At 30.2% G+C, this 13,893-nt stretch overlaps 1 protein-coding gene across 1 annotated transcript; it reads left to right on the top strand.

The window, feature by feature from the left end:
* Nucleotides 1-4: 4 nt before the first annotated feature.
* Nucleotides 5-11,198, top strand: LOC132727650 (cell death abnormality protein 1-like). Its single transcript, XM_060713218.1, has 7 exons — nucleotides 5-300; nucleotides 962-1,179; nucleotides 6,082-6,513; nucleotides 6,892-7,029; nucleotides 7,893-8,012; nucleotides 8,317-8,359; nucleotides 8,802-11,198. Exons 1-7 carry the CDS (start codon nucleotides 5-7, stop codon nucleotides 8,932-8,934), a joined length of 1,380 nt encoding a protein of 459 aa, XP_060569201.1. The 3' UTR covers nucleotides 8,935-11,198.
* Nucleotides 11,199-13,893: the final 2,695 nt, after the last annotated feature.

Below are 13,893 nucleotides of genomic sequence, written 5' to 3'. Positions count from 1 at the left end.
ATACATGTCATATAAATGCCCAGATTCATGTTTACACCCAACAGATAATGAAACTGGGACATGTGACCATATATCTAGGGATTGTTTACACGGCTGCAAAGAAGGCTTTGCAGGACCAAACTGCTCGATTACATGTCCAGATAATTGTTTATCAAATGAAAGAGGCATGGATATATGTAATGAAACTACAGAGCAGTGTTTATTTGGTTGTAAAGATGGATTTTATGGCTCAAATTGCACAGGAAAGTGTTCTGATGTAGATACATTATGTGAAAAATGTAGTGCAAGCGATGGTGATATGTAAGTTTATATTCTAATAGAAATCGTTCACTTAAGCATCATCATTTTATTCTTCATGACTAAACTCGAATATCTAAGAACAGTGTATTTTTTTTTTAAAATTTATATTTCATTTGAAATAACCTTTAACGTTAAATATATGACTTTTTATTACAGTCGCCTATTTGAAAGCATTGATTCTGTCCATATCATTCTATCATACATACGTTTTTGTGACATATTGAAGGAAAAAAAGTGAAACTAACTTGAAATATGTGCCTTAAGCTTTGTCATTTAAAGAAAATATCAATGCAAGTTTAAACGTTTTATAGTTAAGAATTAGAGATTTGTTAGTCGATATATCTATAATAAATATATATAGCGAGTAACCATTTATTTTTACCTATGAACCTTTGTCAAAAAAAAAGTATACCAATGCTAAAATACTATTTTTACATATATTTTAATTCAATTAAATCATTACACATAATCGTGTAAATATCGACCATAATCGTAAATCATGAACATTATCATAAATCATACACTTTATACATGTTCAAGTTAATAACAAAACATGCGATGTAATTACTATGTAGTTTTAAGTTTGAGTTGATGAGGTACCTCAAACAACAATGCATATAGATTACTTGTTAGAGTTAAACCGTAGTGTCATATGTTGCAGCGTTATTGAATGCAAGAAATGTATCAGGAACTTTTATCTGTCAGCTGGAAAATGTCGAGCTTGTAACTACTGGTGTGTTTATTCATATATAAGAAATGAGCAGCGATGTAGACATGAGGATGGTTATTGTAATCATGGTTGTAGACCAGGACGTTATGGTTTCATGTGTAATAATCGCTGCAGAGCTACGTGTAAAGATGAGTGTCACAGGGAGACTGGTAAATTATGTGATTCTTTGCAATATAACGTATTTTGTTTTTAAACAAATGTTCTTGATATGTATTAGCATTTAGTAACAGCAGACAACAATAAACATCATAACGGTTTTGTGAATAGTAAATTGAGATAGTTGTTTCCGCTGATATGAGTACTATATGAGAAAAATCACTGTCATCTTTAATTTTTAAACACATGCAGTTATTTGGAAAGTTTTATTTTTGAATTAGCTTCTAAGCAGCCGGGTCATTATGATTTTGAGTCAGACGCATGATTTACTGCGGAATGATACGATTTATTTTGCGAGTCGTCAATAAAAATACAAGTACTTAAAAGAATTCACGTATACCAGCTTTATAGTTCAGGACCTATTTTAAATTAATTTGCTTAATGAAAACATTTGTATTTACATTTTCGTCAAATCAAAAGACAATGTTGCGATCGTTTTGAAGAAATTTGAAAATATTTATCTTTTAAGTTTTGTTTTTTCTTTTTAAGATGATTAAAAAAGTGTGGGTATTGTCCTGACTTCAAAAGCTTTGATAGCCGCCCTTTATGTATTTAAGTTAGGTCTCACATGGGTTAGATTTTTACGGGTCTTATGCATCTAATGTCTACTACATAAATGCTCATATATTAAAACGTTTATGTATCGTTGAAATGGGATATAAAGTATTAAGGTAAACCATTACGAGCGAGATGGCACTGTCTGTATATAATTAAGACTATAAGAATATAACATTGTACACATTTTTTAAAATATGTTTATGATACACGTTTTTTGTCAACTTAGAAAATGGGAGTAAATCATTTGACATACAAAGTATCATCATTAAAATTCAAAGCAAACGAAAAAGAAGTGTATTTGATTGATACTGACAAAGAAATTCTGATGTAAATTTTTCCCCCGCAAATGCTTATTTAGTCATTTAGATGTTTTAGTAAAATAATAAGTCTATTTGATTCGGGTACCAGCAGTCAGGGCTGTTTTCAAGGGATATTAATATGAAAACAATTCATTTGTGCAAATTGTTGTATCACATGTGTTTTTTGGGTATTTAATTTAGTTGTTATATTAGGATGTACATGTACTTTGATAACTATAAATTCTAAAATATACTTTTGTGAACTATCAAATAAGGTATATATTGTATATGTAATAGTTCATATATTAAAATGATATACAAATTAAGTGCAAGGGACCGCTGCACTTAATTTGTATATTATTCTAACATGTTATCTATAACCGACTTCAGTTCACTTGTCCCATTTCGGCGACCTTTTACTGTAACTTACACGACGCCCATAATAGGATATTGGCAGCCGTGAAGATTTAGAGCGACGAAGTAAAAGTGTGACTATCGGCCAAAACCTACTAATACCCAAATGGATTATTATTTTTACTAAACAGAAAGAACAGCCTTGTATGTATAATTTGCCGAAACCAGGAAAAGAGAAAAATGTAGTAGTGCAGGTAGCACACTAGATACTATTTTTGATGCGTGTACAATAGAAAAATACAGAAAAAGAAGAAAAGGGTAAACAGGATAGTGAAGATGACACATTTATGCAAAAAAACGGTTACGCAACAACTTAATAAAATTGACAAACAGTTCAAAGATATAAACTTAAAACTTTCAAAAGTGTACAAAAAAGATGACGATGGCTTCAGAGATATTATAAAAAAAAACAGTTGAAAGAAATGAATAAATGAAAGAAAATGTTATCATCTGTTTGTAACAGGATCGACATTTTTTGAAGGAAAATTATTTGAAAAGGAAACTGAAAATAAAATCTTAAAACAAAAGGTTAAAGAGCTTGTAAAAGCACTAGGAAAAAATAAAAATGATAAGCTTGTCGAAGAAATACACGTAAACGGAAGACAAACAAAATGAAGAATTAATGATCTCGAACAGTATAGTCAACCTTAGATTTGACGGCATTGAATAAACAATCAATGAAGAGCAACATCAAACAGAGAGAAAGGTTTAAAATACCTTAAATTTGTACATGTCTTAATTGAAGCTAGAAAAAGATGACATAAAAGTGGGTCAGCGCTTACGCAAACAAGATGACAAGAAGCCAAGAAAAATAATTGTTCAATTCTGCTCACGGGGCACAAAGGTAGAGATAACAAAAATCAGAAACTAACTAAGGGTTCACATGAAGACTTTTCAGGTTTTAATCAACATTTTTTTTACATGTATTAGGAAAAAACTGTCGGGTGAAGTGGAAAGTGTGTGGACTAGAAATGGTAATATTTTCTACAGAAATACATTTGCCATCAACAACATCAGCCCAACTCAAACGTAAAGTAACTCACAATGCATGGTGAAATCCACATCAATGATCAGTATAGGTAATACAAACAATTTACAGTGAAGATGTCAAGCCGATTTTTTTATTAAAGTTGTGGCTAGTTAAAAGTGCAAAAACCTTGTAAACAATTATATTTTAAACTTGTCAAGCATTGGACTTTTGTTTCTGTTTTAAATGGTTCTACCTTTCTCTATATTTGTCTGCTTTATCTTAACCTTCACTAAAAACAGTACAGTTCATTTAATATGAAAATCCAAAAAAAAAACAGTCTATTTAAATTACTATATAAATACTGTTTCTCATAAAATCAGAATGTGATCTACATTTATAAACACACGGCAAATAATTGATTAAACAATATATAAAGCATAATAATAAATATTTTTTTTTGTTAATTTTTTCCCTTCGAAATCTATTATATTATAAAAGATTGGTATGACTATAAAATCATCATTGTTATTGTAGAATTCTGTCATGTGCAGGTTGCTTTTGTCATAGTTGTTAACTGATACACATATATTGAATTAACAATATAATGAATAATGTATATTTTTCCTTGTTTTAATTATTTTTTTACACTTATCTTTTCGAAGCCTGTTATCTAATGAAAGTAGATTGGTATGATTATAATGTTATCATTGTTGTTGTAGAATTGTATTATGTACAGGTGTTCTTTTTGCATGGCTGTTTAAATGTTACGAATATATTGATTTCGAAACATAAAGAATAATTGTGAATGGGGACTTTTTTTGTCTGTTTAATCTAGATTTTACATTTATTAATTCGAACTTGTTATACAATGATTATCGTATTACTGATGGTACCCGGCAGGTATGTGTGCTGCTTATGTGTGTGTGTGTGTTATATTCGAAATATTTCCAGATATAAATATTGTTGGTGTTTATGAATTGAAAAGTGTGAATGTATGCGGATGTGTGTTTGTTTGTGAAACATCCAAACAACTTTTTATGACCAAGTGTTTGTATTGTTTGCAATGTAGTTATCTCATAGGTTTGTAAACCTTCTTACTAGTACTGTATGATCACAGAGAAAATAATAAATTATATATAGATAAAAAAGTCTAAACGACTGTTCGTGCAACAGGCCATGTAATACATAGATATTGAAAATTACGGGCTATAACTAAGTTATGATATTATAAAATATTTAACCTTTTCCCTTATATAAGCGTGTTTCGACGGCTTTTTGCCCCCCCTTTTGAGGCCTCAAACAGTGAAAAAATGTCCTATTTAGACCCCAAACACTGTTTTTCGTTTGAGAAATGTTGTTAAAAAAAGTGACCATTTTTTCGGCGCCGTCCCCCATCCAAATAATACATCAGGGGGTTTGCCAGAAGGGGAATGTGCCCCTTCTTTTTGGGGGGTTTGAAGGGGGGCGGAGTCCCCCTCATCGCCAAAAAATTTGGACTTGTGAGAGGCTTAAAATGACCCAGGTTGATCATAAAGTAACGTGTAACCAACGCTGAAAAGCCTTTGACTCTATCTCAATCCATTGAGAAGTTGCAGCACTTTGAAATAAATTTTGATGGAAAAAATCGAGGCAAAATAGTGATTTTTGGCAATTTTGAGATGTCCCCTCGTTGCCATGGTAACAGGAAATTTAAGACTGAGCATGTCGTTACAAAGGCAATGGTCCAGTCAACATTTGTGCCAAGTTTGATTAGTATTGAAGCATTTTTCATAGTTTCATAGCAGTTTGAACTTGTTAGAGGAGGCTTTTCAGTTAAAATGGCCATTTTTCACGATATGCTCATGGGGGAAAGGGTTAATTGATTTTAACATTTGATAAGTCGATGAGCATTTAATAATAAATGCACGTTTTTTATATATTTTGACAACTATCATGATACCCCCACTATAAAATATCAAAGAAAATTTACACATATATGTTAAATGCCAATCAAACATTAAAATCGATATTGACTTGGTTTGTTGTTTTAACAAAATAGCAACAGTTTTGTGAAGCTTATCAGGGATGAACCTTTCCGTAATTTGGTAAGAAAACGAGACATATATTCTCGATTCAAAGACTTGCTTTCAGCTATCAAAGTAAGATGTGTGATTTTACCAGTTTTGATTTAATATTAAACAATAATATTCAGATGCTTTGAATACGAAAAATTATAATTTAAAGTTACTGATAATCGAGTATTCAAGCGAAATCTTTTACTTCTGTTTGTTTAGGCTTTTTGATAATTTTGTTAAGTTTAACAAAGTTGACTTGCAGAAGTTGATTGTAATACTGTCTGAATTGTATGAAAATAATTATGTGAAAAACAAAGATATTCTTTTTCCCCAACTCTTTCAATGAACGACAACATCATATTTTACAGTGTATATATTTAAGAACAAATATTTGATTAGTTATTGTGCAACATCTCTCACGCCTCCTTGCAAAAAAATTTATTGTCAGAGGAGTGTTTTAACAGTTTAATATTTAATTTAATTATATATGGTACAAATATTAAGTCAAATTTCGTTTCGTTTTACTATTTAACATTCATTCAATATACTTAAATAAGTTTTGTTTATTATAACATACACACATTTCTTTCGATCTTAAAGGAATGTGTTTTGACTGTGGAGAATCAAGTTATTGTGGGCCAACTTGTCAACTAGTATGTCAAGATGGTTGCTTACGTCAACAATGTAATCAATCTTGTGAATGTGTAAATGGGTGTACTGCTACACATTGGGGAGAAAAATGTCAGACCGTATGCAATTCAAACTGTATCAAACCAGCTGATCCATTAGAAAGAGTTTGCAACTCGTTGAATGGGACATGTTTATCAGGATGTGACGGAGAACGATTCTGGAAGAATCAGTGTAGTGAACCATGTTCTAATAACTGTGTAAACGGCACCTGTGAGCATTACACAGGTAATTGTAAATATGGTTGCACGAGTGACAGAGTCTATGGTGGGCGATGTGATACGCTGTGTAACAAAAACTGCGATGCTGGTACTTGCAAAAGAGAGGATGGATATTGTGATAAAGGTTGTACTGGTTTTTTAAGGTTGGGGTTTAGTCATTCCAACCTTTTTATATTTTGATTTTTCAGCTTAATTATTGGTGAGAAACATCAGGTGCTCTGCCGTGCATTGTGTCAGATACGAGCAAGTACCTGAGTAGATCCGTGACATACTGTTAGCTAGATAGATAGATTCCTCAGATAGATTCCTCATATGACAAAATCCAAAGTCCCGGCACGATTTGAAGGCAAAGCATTGTTTGACTTGTGGTTCAAAGGCAGCGACCACTCGATCACTTAGATTTCTTGCTTTATTTGTACTTATGATGTAAAATGTAAAATTACTAGTATGTAAAACTGCAATGGTTAAACATGTAACTGACAAAGTGATTTCTGCCCCAAAGGTTGTAAAGAAGGAAGTTACGGTAACAATCGTGAAAACAACTGCAGTGCCACATGTTTAAACAATAAATGTGAGAGAGCTGACGGCAGCTGCACAGACGGGTGCATTACTGGTTATGAAGGACATAATTGCGACATAGGTAAAATATTTACATTTTAATGAATGATTCTTTCAGGTTATAAATATGAAAGCTCTTTCTGAGAAAAATGTTTACATGAATAATTGTTTACAACATAACACATAAACGTTTCTTCAGTCACTTTTGTATAAGGGTTTCATCTTATATTCAATTACAGAAATACCAATCAACTATTTCATAAGCCAATTAGTCGTGTAGTCAAGTTTGTAAAGTTACATTAAACCTGTGTTTAACACCAGTAAAGTGTAGATTATACACTATTTACTGGTTAGATATCAAAGAAAGTCTGTTAGAAGGATTGACCGCTAAGACCTTACCAAGATCCAAGAAAATCATAAAATATATTTTTTAGAAAAGTAAAAATAATCCAGATTCAAAAAACGTTTTACATGTTATGCGCGATTAAGCATTGATTTAAAATTTGCAGTAATTATCACCATATTTCTACTGCTTGATGAACGCAGTATGGGCTATTTTTGCATATTTTGACCGATATTTGGCTATATAAGTGCATCGTACTTGTAAAAGCCGTTTGCAATTTTCACTACACATTATTTTTATCTTTGAAGTATATTTTCCAAATTTTTGTGAAAATAAGCTTGAATCTGAAGTGCATGTTGCTTAAAATCGGCATAAAAGCCGTAAAATCTAAAACCTTAGATTTGTATCTTTAATTGTCACTACGACACTTTTATAAGCGACGAGTGAAGTTATTGAGTTAAAATTCAAACACGGATCATACCAAACACAATTCGTAAATAAATAAATAAACTGTCATATTTTTTAATTATTAACGTATGATGTTTAACTCATCATATTCATCCATAGCTAGCTATTAATCATCACAAGCATATTTCTTTTAGAAACAAAATCAGTTGACAAATTCTTACTTGGGTTTGCTATCAGCGGATGGGCCTTGTTTGTTACACTTCTGGCGTTTGTGATAACTACAGCTGTAAGAAGAAGGCTTGCGAAGTCTAAGAGTAATACATGTTTTAAATAATATTCAATTTTATTCTCGTGTATTTTCAATTTAAACAAAATATACCCAGCATTTCGACCCATTGTTATTTCAAACAGTTCAGTCGGACTTAAATTTGATGAATGTTTTATTTTATATCTAGATACATGGTTATAATTTATTGTGGAATTATATGTCATACATATAGCTTTTAGCAGATCAATTACCAAAATAAAAATGAAATACAAATACGTAGTAGACATGATGTTTAATTGTTGAGAACCTTAAAAAAAGAGGCAACTTAATAATTTCTTAGAATTTTATAGGAAATGAACAGAATTCAGTAGAGGATACACAAGCTCAAACAATGTAAGATAAGTCCTACAACTATGTATGGCATTTAATGCAATTAATTTGTAATATCTACGTGGAATTTTAGTATAATGTATATTTGTCCTAAATTTGGGCTTCATAAACGTTATGTTCATTAAATTTATAAAATCTACGGAATGAATAATTAAGATATGTGTATGTAAATATAGGATGATAAATTCTGTTGTTTTGTAATATTCTATATGAATAACTTATTCGTTATTAAAAGCTTGGTAAACAAATAAATGTAATAAAGCACATTTGTATGAATAAAGGAATTTTAAAAACATTTACTCATTAGAAAGTTAGAATAAACACATGCATTTTTTCATTTGTCAATAAAATCATTACTGCTTAACGAATTCTATTTTGAATGCTTTTATGCGGTCACCATGTGCAGATAAATTTCCAAAAGGAATATTTGTTTTCCTATCTCTAGAAATCAGCAAGTATACACAACTTTACAGCATGAGCAAGATGAGAATAATGATAAGACAAAGTATGAGGTGCTGAGACTTGGGAGAGGTACAAATTATCAAGACAAATATCTAAAAATAAACACTAGGTCATAGATGTATTTATTAACATTTTTCAAAAAAAAAATATGTAACTGTTTTGAAATCTCAATATGTTACAGTACAAAATCATTGTACCAAGAGGGGTCCAATTAAAAGGTGGAAAAATTTTTAAGGAACTGATAACTTCTATTATATTATATACAAGTACCGCTATTTATTGATTTTGATTAAAATTATATTTTATTGTCCTAAAAGAAACATATACAAATATGTAAAGACAGTTACAATACAATGGTATAACATAATTGGCAAAAGGGTTTGCCCACAAGTTCTCTCAACATTAGCAAAGGGTCTTTCCTTAAAGATGTAACTAAATACTTGTACTGGTTTAAGCAGTAACAGGCTCTTTCTACACATATTTACAAACAAGATGTGGTACTATCAAAGAATATTTCCTTAGTAAATTATTCTTTCAGAGATCTCTCCTGGAGGACAGGCTGATTATGAAAACAGCGGCTTGTAATCAAACATTTAACAGACTGTCTGAGATGAAATGATGTTGCATTTGTAATTACAAAACAGTTCATGTTAAGACTTTTTCCCTGTTCAAGTTTATTTTATTTATCATGACGCTACTTAATGACATAACGAAAATGCCAAATTAAAGCCGTTAAGCTTAAGATACATATAAATAAATACTTCAAAATAAATCAAACTAAGGAAAATCAATGCATAAAGAAGTAAATATAAAAATCTTCTTACTTTACAGAAGACAATTTTCATGTTTAACATTGTCGGTTTTCTTAAGACTGGAATGTGTACGTTGTACTGATTTTTGATCTGCAGTACAGTACAAAGGAAATCCTTTTAAGTTTTGAGGTATTTTTCGTCCATCTTCATATTTAGAATGATAATACATGGCGAGGCAAACTGTAATAAGCTATATTTTCATATCATAATTTATTAGAAATTTGTTTTTTGAGTATAGTCATTGCCATTCTATCTGCACTGTTCTGTTGTGATAAACATATGTGCCATCCTGTTCCCGTTACTTTTTGAACAGGAACCGTTTTAACCAAGGCCGTTTAATAAATATTGGTTGATGCGTAAATGCGTATGTATTGAATATAACTTTGTTTAATGTTATTATTGTCTCAGATTCTGACGTATAGTTTGCAAGACATAAAAAGTTACATTTGAATGTTTAGATTTACATTGTATTTATAGATGTATTCAGATACATTACCAAATTAGCAGGTTGCTTTTAAAAAACAACATTAGATTGTAAGTGATTTCACAGATTGTTATGGTATGTAATACTTTCATTCTCTAAAAATCTAACCTACATGCATCTGATGAACTCGCTGTTTTTGAAGCATAGAATATATAATGCTTTGATCTCGCTACAATACCTATTTGAGTATTATCCTAAATAAGGTTGGGAATATTAGCAATGCACTCGTACACAAATAATATACATCGAATCGATTAGTATAAAACTAAACCTGAATGTAATAATAGAAACTGAGAGGTGTCAAGGGCAATAGACACGAAATTTAGAATGTTGTTTATTGTTAGATATAAAGATAATCTTAATTGTTTGTTTTTCTGTCGATTTTAATACTTGTTTTATCATAAAATGGCGTACGATCAACCAAACTGACTTTCCGGGATATACCAACCGCTTAATATAGCAAAAACTTATTTTTACTTACTTCGACCTATTCATTGCACATAAAAAATAGCATAGATTTAGAAAGAAGCAAATTATGGTTATGTGTCTTTGACGTACTATTTCCTAATCGCAATGATTTATCAATGACAACAGAACATAATTCAGGCAAAAATTATTACAAATTGTACCACATTATAAAACCACATTTGCCTACATGGTAACTGAAATAAACTCCCATTACCATTAGTTTTAACAATAGTTATATGCCCAGATAATTGCCTAGAGCAACACCAGTTCTAAATCTGCAATTATGATGTTTAGAACAATTTGGTTTCCACAAGCACCAAACGTACAAACATATTTCCTTCTTACAGGATTTTAAGAACGATTATTTTGGGAACTACAATAAATAGACTTTTAGCTTTATGCACTTTAATGTAGTTAAAAACATAACAATTTGTAACTGTATATTTTAAATAAAAATATTTTGATCAATATATTGATTTTGTTTTTATTATTGAATAATGTCTCATAGTTGACACACTTGTTTGTTTTGATAAAGATGTGTGCGTGATTCGCTGATGACAAAATATGATTTTGTTCATAATGCAGTGTCTAAAATCTAGAAACGATATATGTCATTTACTTTTATTGTTCTAAAACTGCATTAATAATATTTTGATCATTTTCTTTGACCTCCATCATTATAAAATTATTGTCCTAAAGCATTTGTTTGATTATATAATGTGAAATGCATACATTCTTAAAGCAACACGAAGAAAATCATTATTTTTATGTGCTTTCTTGTTGAGTATTTCAAACCAAAACAAAAACCTACAAACAACACAAAACTTTGCACCACCAGATGGTTTTTCTGCCTTTATTTTAGAATAACACATTTGTCAATCTTTAGACAGTATGTCAATAATAGAAGGTTAAAAGATAAAATGCATTTTGTTTTATCATTAGTAACTGGTGTTTTGCCAAATTCCTGTCGGACAGATAAGTGCATAATTTATTAATGTGTACTTTAAAAGCATTATTCAACGTATTATGTTTGGCAGAGTTTTGTGATATGATTTATTTCTTCCCATAAATCAGCTTCATTCTGAAAAAAGCTGGAATTTCTCCTAAAAGCAGCCCCTAGGGCTTATAAAAGAAAGTACTTTGTAAAATTAGATAAATAATGACGTTGATGCAAACAACCGCTTATTAATAATTCGTTTTCAAAGTGAATGAGCATTAATGTCAATATCACTTTTGTTGAAAAACCTAAAAAATTATGCAAAATGTCGTCAAAGTAAGACTTTCTATGTATGTTTATGTATGATATATACAAGTGTGTCAAATGAACAGATTTGACCATTTATAAAAGATACCCTGCATAAACAAGTTCATTTTAATAGACCGTAATCTTATATGGAAACAGAGACGTGTCTGCGATGTTTGAAAAGTAAGGTCCTTCTTCAATGTAAGAATTGCTGTTTATGCATGTAAAAGACATAAAGAAACGCCTCGATAATATCAACAAATAAAGATCAACAAATTCTGGCGTGAACCAAAGATATATATTTATCAAAGTGCGCATGCGTGAAAATGTTTGTCCAGGAAGTTTGTCAAAACTGATTTTATTTGTAACAAAACAAATATCGACCACATGGCATTTGGTTTTAGGACCTGATAAATAGTGTAATTCTGGACATTAAATAAATGTTGGTGTAAAAGTGGTTTATATTAAGCCATATATACAAAAACACCGTTTTGTATTCGAACCAGACTTAAATGCTTTAACTGCAAACTTTACAGTACTGTTTCCAAAATACCAATGTCTAGAAATATGTACCTTATTAAATAATAAAAGTACAATTATGTCTCTGCGTCATATTTTCTTAATTCCGTAACTAGATTTTAAAAGAATACTAATTAAGATTTATTTCTTAATTTTCTAATCAATCAATGTTCAAACGAAATTCCAATTACTGTGCATTTTAAAAAAGAATGCATATTTTGTAATTTCTTGTTCTGTCGCAACAATCAGTTTTGATAAATGAATATTTTAGAAAACTTCTAAATATCTGCTAACTGACAAGATAAAGTAAAATGGGAGGAACTTGTTTCATTCATTTATTGAATTGTTTTTAATAACCAAACATTAAGGTAACCTTATTTTATTTTTAGTCTTTAAAGGAACATTGTGCCTCATTTTTTTAGAAATGTCAAGCGTGTGTTTAAATAATGTTTAAAGAATAAATTAAGTAGTGCGTGTTAGATGTTTTACTACAGAGAAAAATATTACTCACCATGCACTTATGTGTCGTTAAGGTTGCAAAGTAGTATTTCGACTTCCATACAATGTACTTATTCACAATATTCATTCCAATTGCCATTATAACTAAATATGAAAAAAAAATAGTTCTTATTTATAGCAAACGAGTATGTTTTGGGAAACTGTTACAAGATACAAAAATAAGCAGTCTTTGAGAAATAAAAATAATAGCAATTCTTGGATATAATGGACCTTTAACGAAATTGTTTGTCACAGTGACTAAAACAAGGGGTCATGTCCCATTCTGATCTTCCTGACTTCCTATAGATAGTTTGTTTCTCATAATATTACAGGCAGTCTAGAACAGTGAATTGTCTTTTAGAAGTTGCTTTATATTAAATTGTTATGTAATTTGTCAGTAGTGTAAACTTATTTTAAAACTGATATTTTCCAATTATACTCTATTATTCAGTACTTTAGAAAATTTGATTTGTGCTTCGTTATGATATGATCATCTATTCTAAGACTAAGATATTTATGTACTTTCATCAAATTGATATTATACTGTTTGCCATACTGAGAATATTTTAATTTTGTCGTATTATCATTTATTCAGAAATTTGTATTTGGGTAAAAATAAAATGACAGCAAAATGTTCTTTAATCACATGTTAACTCAAAATGCCAATTATGCATGCATTTATTAAAGTGATAAATTGTCTGAATCTTCAAATATTGCGTTGACATATACCCTGTACGTAATGAACATATTAATGGAATAATTAAAACGTTAAATCCTTAAAAGATTGACAAAAAATTCCATTCCAAGGACTAATAAATAGATGCATTATAGATGTTAATTTACATTTTTACTTAAATACCTTAGAATGTTTGAAAACAAGTGTCGTTATGAATAATTCCAAGTGCTGTGAAACACTAGGTGAGTCTAAAAATATACTTTGATCTGATTAAATTTATTTGGCAGCATTGCACCTTTAAGTTGGAAGATCTTGCAGTGAAGGCTGATTAAGAAAAGAAAAGACAGCTGAACATACATAAGTTCTATAATCTCT

Source organism: Ruditapes philippinarum, unplaced genomic scaffold, assembly GCF_026571515.1.
Source record: "Ruditapes philippinarum isolate M1 unplaced genomic scaffold, ASM2657151v2 ctg5463_1_1_1_1, whole genome shotgun sequence".
In the NCBI taxonomy this organism is placed as follows: domain Eukaryota; kingdom Metazoa; phylum Mollusca; class Bivalvia; order Venerida; family Veneridae; genus Ruditapes; species Ruditapes philippinarum.
This window is presented reverse-complemented; position numbering and strand designations above follow the sequence as displayed.

Bases quoted from the DNA above. Each gene is read 5' to 3' on its own strand.
- LOC132727650 (XM_060713218.1), top strand. From the start codon at position 5: ATGTCATATAAATGCCCAGATTCATGTTTACACCCAACAGATAATGAA. The intron at 1,180-6,081 runs GTAAATTATGTG...TCGATCTTAAAG, and splicing joins TGAGTGTCACAGGGAGACTG to GAATGTGTTTTGACTGTGGA. The intron at 8,013-8,316 runs GTAATACATGTT...AGAATTTTATAG, and splicing joins AAGGCTTGCGAAGTCTAAGA to GAAATGAACAGAATTCAGTA.